Here is a 7,232-nt window from a genome sequence, read left to right as displayed (position 1 = left end):
GGTTAAAACACTCTTATATATATATATACATACATATCTCACAACACCTACTCAGATCAATTGATTGCGCATCTGCTTGTCAGTTGTAAGTCACCTCTGGTCAGGGGTTTGATTCTCCTCAAGTGTAGGGTGTGGTACTTGAATTCTTAGGCGCAAGAGGGATGACCGATGCTCATATAAAAGCCTCCTGCCATTCTTTTTTTTTAAAAGGAAATATACATATCTCACATACAACAGCAACAACAATCCTTTATCGCACTAAGTAAACTAAGTAGGGTCGGCTACATGAATCTTTTTTCTCCATTGAGTTCTATTGAGTATCATACTTTCATTTAATTCTTATAAATTTATATCATTTTTGTACATGCCCAAGTCTTTTTTGGGTCTACCTCTACCTTTCTTAACATAAATCGAATCTAAAGCATCTACTCTTTTAATTGGATCATCAGATGATCGATGTCTTATGTGACCAAACCATCTAAGATCACTCTCTCTAATCATGTTCGTCACTGGAGCTACACAACCCTTTAATGGATGCATTTGATTTGTTTCACATTTTGTCACTAATGTCAAGCCACTCTTTTATAGGCCAACATTCTGCATCATAAAGCACTACAGGTCTCACCACCATCTTATAAAGTTTTCCTTTTAAGTTTCAATGATATTTTTCTATCACATAATAGGCCTGTTGCATTCCTTCACTTCAATCAACCAACCTGAATTCTTCTAATAACATCCCCATCTATATCAATTGACCCAAAATATCTAAAACGTTCACTTATCTTGATGACTTGATCACCCATTATTACAAATCTGTCACTAGATCTACTACTACTACTAAAATTACATTCCATGTATTCAATTTTAGATCTACTTAAATAAAAGCCTTTAGATTAATGTTAACTTCCATAACTCAAGTTTTCATGAACTTTTTCACTAGTCTTATCCATAAGAAGGATATCATCAGTGAAAAGCATACACCGATGTACATCCTCCTGTAAATGTGTAGTAAGAGCATCCATAACCAAAGCAAAAAAGATATGGACTTAAAGTCGATCCCTAATGTGATCTAACTGAAATAGAAAACAACTTGGTCAATCCTCCTTCCGTGCGAACACAAGTAACAACTCTAACATACATATATTTAATCAGTTGAATATAAGCCAAGTCAACACCCTTCTTTCCTAGAACTCTACAAAGAACTTCTCATGGAGCTTTACGATAAACTTTTTCTAAATAATAATAAAGGAAAAAATCAAATGTAGATCCACCTTGCTCTCTCTATATTTTTTCACCAAACATCTCAATAAATGCATGCCCGCCATAAATCAAAAGCTCATAAGAACTTTCGTACGATACACAACAGCGTGACCGCATATGATTTGTCATTCGTATGTGCGGTCGACCGCACGTAATATTTTTCTCATGATGAGACCAATCAGCTCACAATTTTGAAATTTCCATGATGAGATGGTTATTTTGACCATAAGTTTGCAAATTTAAATTTCATTTTACAAAACAATAATTTTTTTTTTCAAAGTCCTAAATAAAGTTCGTTGGTGCCTTCTTAAGATTCATTTTTGAGCCATTTTCAACTCTCTCATTAAAGCTTCATTTTATCTCTCCCCTAAGTTTCCCACCCCATCAAACTTTATTTATTATTTCTCATGTGAGAAAATTCATCCTCGCGTGGAGGCGCAATCACTTGACCAAGACTTTGAATAGTCAGTACCGTTAGACCTATTCATCAAATAAAAATCAGACTGCTGCAGCAGCAACACAAAAATGTGTATATAAACAACAGCACAGCCTATGCATATTACAGAAACAAATTGAGTGTATAAACATGGCAGCCACCATCCTCCTCCTCCTCCTCCCCCTCTCCTTCCTCTCCCTCCTCCCTCCTCTCCAAGCCGCCACCTTCACCATCATCAACCAATGCTCCGACACCGTTTGGGCCGCCGCCGTTCCCTCCGGCGGCGGCGTCCAGCTCAACAACGGCCAAACATGGGTCATCGACGTCCCCGCCGGCACCACCGGAGGCCGCGTATGGGCCCGCACCGGCTGCTCCTTCGACGCCTCCGGTAACGGTCAATGCCAAACCGGTGACTGCGGTGGCAAGCTGGCCTGCACCGCCTACGGGTCGCCGCCGAACACCTTGGCTGAGTTTGCCCTCAACCAATTCTCCAATCTGGACTTCTTCGACATCTCCAACGTCGACGGCTTCAACGTGGGGCTTGAATTCAGCCCGGATCCGGTGGGGAGCGGGTCTTGCCACGCGATCCGGTGCGCCGCGGATATTGTCGGGCAGTGCCCGGCGGAGCTGAAGGCGCCCGGAGGATGCAATAACCCCTGCACCGTGTTCAAGACGGATGAGTATTGCTGCAACTCTGGGAGCTGCCAGCCGACGGACTATTCTAAGTTCTTCAAGAACCTCTGCCCCGACGCGTATAGTTATCCCAAGGATGATCAGACGAGCACCTTCACTTGCCCCGCCGGCGGCAACTATAGAGTCACCTTCTGCCCTAACTGATTCCGGCCGGCCCGACCGGGAAGTCCAGACGACAATCTGGATGTTGCCACGCCGTTGTGTATCGCATGACGGCTTATACGAATCATTGTAGGATTTTCTCTTAAATAAGTGTCCATGCATGTTTTGTGGGCTATCATTTACATGTATAGTTTACAGGAAGAATGATTTAAGAGCCTTTTGTGATTGTAAGGCCAAGTTCGGAATAAGGTGATGTATTAGGATTATTGATGAGGGAAGGAAATTTAAGGAAATAAAACGGACACATGATAATATGAGACTGGAATACGTGTAGACATGAGAATATGATATAAAGGGGCTCTAACATACATACCGACCCATTCTTAATAATGTATTTATATATGTACCTAACGCATAAACTTTAATTTTTATATTTATAAGAAAATAGGTAAAAATTATATAAGACGGAACTGACAAAGAAATAATAAAAGATGATAAAAATGTTAATGGTATTAATTTTTAAAAGTTAAGAGATTCTAAAATGTTATTTATTATATGAAATAAAAAAAAGCATTAACTCACTTATATTACATTAATATCAGTTTAACTTTTAAATAAAATATTATAATAATTTTCTTAAAAATTAATTTTATAAATATTTTAAAACTTAATTCGTTACTCTTAAAGATTGGGTTTGTTAATGGTTTTTAAGCCTCACCATGGATCGATTTTCTCAGGGTGTAATTGAGCCCAACCGACTCATCAACTGGCTAAGACTCAACTGAATAACTAACTCGTGAGTTGAGCTCAATGAGCTAACACGCCAAGCTCAAACAAGCCCCGACTCAATTCGCTAGCTCGTTCAAAAAATATTAAGACAATTTTATATTCAAAAAATACTAAACTCAAGACTTATTATAAAATTATTAAAAATGTTTTAAAAATAATATTTTGTATCAAAGGATTTTTATTTTAAATAAAAAAATAATTTTGATCTCTCCATAAAGAGTTGATGTTCTCAACATTTGGATTGATTTATTAAGTTTTTATATCAATAAGCGACCCCTTTAAGGTTTTTAATAACTGCATCTCTACATCATCAATGTCAATGTCATTATTTGCCTCAAGCTTTCTTACCCCAAAACCTTATCTGGTTAACACATTTAAGATATATATAATATAATATAAAAATTTGACCACCATTGAAAGAAGACTCCAATCCTCAAATCAATCTTGCATTCTGCAGCTCAAAGACAAACTTCACAATGTTTCAAAAGGAGATCGACCCATGACAAAATACCTAAATACATAATACTTTATACGATTAATGGTTTGGCATCTTCCTATCATGCCTTCAAGACATCCATTCGCACACACCAATAAACTTGGATGATCTCTATACATTCTTATGGAGTGAAGAACTCACCTTCGCTCAAGAGGCAATTAAAGAAGGTAATGTCTCGCAACCAAATATCATCGCACTGGCTGCTTCTAATCGTAGCAAATACAAAGGCCAATCTAATACCTCTTCTCCTACGCGAAACTTCAACTATGGTTCCTACAAGAAACCATTAAAAAAAACATCACTTGCCAAATCTGTACATTGCATTCAAATGTTGGCACTGACACTGACATGATCACAACTATCAGCCCACTACTGCTTTGATCTCAAATTCCACATTCAATATCGATCAGCAGTGGAACTTGGATAGTGGTGCCACTCAACATCTCGCCGCCAATTCAAGTCGGCTTCACAACGTGCAAGACGACAAAGGCGACACCTCTGTCTCTATTAGAAATGGTCAACAACTTCTCATTACTCACATTGGCCAAGGACTGCTTCCAACTTCCACTCGTAAGATCATGCTCTTAAATATCAATTATGTTCCTAGTTTAGCATATAATTTACTTTCCCTTCATAAATTGACTACGCAAAACTCTTGTATTATAACTTTTATCGATAACAGTTATTCTATTAAGAATGTGAAGACCAACAACACTCTTCTTAAAGGACCTTGCATACAATGGTTGTATACTTGTATCCAATCTCATTACCTTCATCAAGCACAAGAAAGTCCTCGGATTTTGCTCTCGTATCGATTTAGTATGTTCCTGATCTATGGCACTTACGACTTGGCCACCCCCACAAACACACCAATTTCTTGCTTCTAGTATTCAACATGTCATTCCTAAATCATCTTGTACTTCATGTAGTATGTCTAAAAGCAAGAAATTACTACAACCTTAAAAATTATTCACTTTGATGTAAGTTGTCATTCTCCCACTTTCTCTTATCAAAATTATAAATGTCATGTCACTTTTGTTGATGATTTCTCTTGTTTTACTTGCTTAAACATAAAAACAAAACTTTCACCAAATTTCAGGAAATCAAATGTCTTGTCAAAAATCAATTAAGCTCCCGCATTAATACCTTCAAACTGTTGGGGGAGGCGAATGCTTGAACTCTAAATTCAATTTCTATTTATCTTAACGTGGCATTCACCATCAATATACTTGCCCGTATACTCCCGAACAAAATAGTGTTGTCAAACGAAAGCATCGCCATTTTATAGAAACGGTTAAAACACTCTTTTACATCATGCTTATTTACCTACTCTTTTTTGGGCTGACACATTACTCACTCGCTGTTACCTCATTAATCGCCTACCTACCAAAACGCTTCACTACAAATCTTCATATGAGATATTATTCCATAAATGACATATCTATCACCATTTAAAAAATATTTGGTTGCCAATATTTTCCTTGGCTTAGGCCCTATCTTAATAATAAACTTAAACCTTTATCCAAAGAATGTGTTTTTCCCGGTTATGCCCCTTTTCAAAAAGGCTATAAATGCCTTGATTTATCTACTAACAAAGTTTATCTCTCCCGTCAAGTTATCTTTAATGAAGACGTCTTTTCCTTTCAAAGGAAATCAACTTCTTCCTCATTTAATTCCCCACCCGCCCCCACCATACCTCCGCTTCTCCTGGTTCCTTCTATAGCATTTTCCCCAACCTCCAATAATTATCATAGCACTCCTCATCTGCATAGCCATTTTACCATTTCTCCCGCAGCTATAGACACACGGGACTACTCAAACCGATCCTTCTTTATCCTTGTCACCTGAGCCACTGCTAGCATCATTGCCTTCTCTTCCCTCACATCCTATGCCCACCAGAACTAAAACAGGTAGTCTTAAACCTCATCATATCGTCAATCTTATTCATCAAACTACCAATGATCCCACTACTTATTCTATGGCCACTAAATATGAACATTGGAGAAAAGCCACGTCATCTAAATTTCAAGCTTTACAAAACCTGGGAATTTGTACCTCCCATGCCCCATTATAACATTCTTGGCTGCAGGTGGACCTTCAAGACCAAGTTTAATTTCGATGGGTCAATAGTTCGATATAAGGCATTACTTGTGGTTCATAGGTTCAAACAGCAAGAAGGCAAACATTATGTTGAAACATTCAGTTTGGTGGCAAAGATTGCTACAATCTGAGAGTTTATCACAATAGCTACCACCTACCAATGACAAATTCTTCAACTTGATGTAACCAATTGTTATGAAAAATGACAACAATAAAGTGCAAAATAGAATGAGAAAAATTGCACGCAGAAAAACACCAGAGCGACACACAGATTTACGTGGTTTGGCAAATTTGCATACATCGCCGCGGAGGATTTTATTTCTTTGAGGAATTACACCGATTTCACGCTCGACTGCCTCAGCGTTTACAAGAAAATCTCTATTTTCTTCTCTCCCTTCCGCTCTCTCTCTCCTCTTCTTCTCTTTCTCTTTTAGAGGACTTGGATTGACCTTGCTTGGCTTGTGGCTTGGCATGACTTATGACAAACCATAAGAGACTATTTATAGAAACCAAAAGAACGGTGGGTGGGAGGTAGGTGAACGGTAGGTGAGAGGTAGGTGAGCGATATGTAGGATGTGATAGGTGAGCAGCATGTGAGATTCTTAATTAGGAAGCTAATTAAATTGCAGTGGACCGAGTCTCCACATTACCCAACAATTCTCCCACTTTGAGACAGGGATACTAACTGCATCACCTACTGACTGCATCATCTACTAGTTGTGCCGACCTTTTCCTCAAACATGATATCCTTCACCCCTGCAACTCGAAGCCCCTGTCTTCATGCCAAAAGACCAGCTGAACTCAAACACAACTTCAGCTTCTCACGAGTAATACCCTCGGTTGACATATTACTGTCAACGCACCTTGTACCACCAAGCTCTTTACTATATTACGTTTGTATCTGCTTACAACTCTCACAGCATGAGCAATATCATGCCCCTATTGAAAGCACTTTTCAACAAGTTCTGTCTTGTACCTCTTACTGCCACCAAGCACAGTCTTCACTCGGTACACCCACATGTTGTGCAATGTCTTCTTCCATGGTGGAAGTTCTGCCAGCTCCCAAGTCTGATTCCCTGGCAGGGAATCCATCTCCTCCTTCTTAGTCAGCTCTCGCTTGCTCGAATTCTCATCTTGTAAGATTTTTTCATAACTCTGTGGTTCTCCACCATTTGTCTGTACAAGGTCCGGTTTTCCTGCCTTTGAAGCTCTGCCACTTTTCAGGAAATTGAACTTCTCCTATTTCCCCATAATGCATTTCTGACTCATGTGTCATCGTCTGAGTAAACATGTAGTCACATATAGTGTGTCGGTTGTGTGTCAGATTTGTTTTCGTTTATTTTTTCTCTTTTTTTT

The 7,232-nt window shown here is 38.7% G+C and overlaps 2 protein-coding genes across 2 annotated transcripts in view; one reads left to right on the top strand and one right to left on the bottom strand.

Annotated features, from left to right (window-relative positions):
- Positions 1-1,653: 1,653 nt before the first annotated feature.
- On the top strand, positions 1,654-2,885 carry LOC110029137 (protein P21-like). Its single transcript, XM_020731289.1, has one exon. It carries the CDS (start codon positions 1,847-1,849, stop codon positions 2,531-2,533), a length of 687 nt encoding a protein of 228 aa, XP_020586948.1. The 5' UTR covers positions 1,654-1,846; the 3' UTR covers positions 2,534-2,885.
- A 956-nt stretch (positions 2,886-3,841) lies between these two features.
- The window catches only part of LOC110029131 (dihydroceramide fatty acyl 2-hydroxylase FAH2-like), a 28,605-nt gene continuing 25,214 nt past the window's right edge, over positions 3,842-7,232 (bottom strand). Inside the window, exon 8 of the mRNA XM_020731275.1 lies at positions 3,842-4,049. The gene's annotated coding sequence lies outside the window, so the exon portion shown is untranslated. The remainder of the gene's footprint in view (positions 4,050-7,232) is intronic.

This window comes from Phalaenopsis equestris, unplaced genomic scaffold (genome assembly GCF_001263595.1).
Source record: "Phalaenopsis equestris unplaced genomic scaffold, ASM126359v1 Scaffold000002, whole genome shotgun sequence".
In the NCBI taxonomy this organism is placed as follows: Eukaryota; Viridiplantae; Streptophyta; class Magnoliopsida; order Asparagales; family Orchidaceae; genus Phalaenopsis; species Phalaenopsis equestris.
The sequence above is the reverse complement of the archived record's forward strand: the minus strand, read 5'-3'. Positions and strand labels throughout refer to the sequence as shown.

Excerpts from the sequence above, each read along its gene's own strand:
- LOC110029137 (XM_020731289.1), top strand. The coding sequence starts at position 1,847 with ATGGCAGCCACCATCCTCCTCCTCCTCCTCCCCCTCTCCTTCCTCTCC.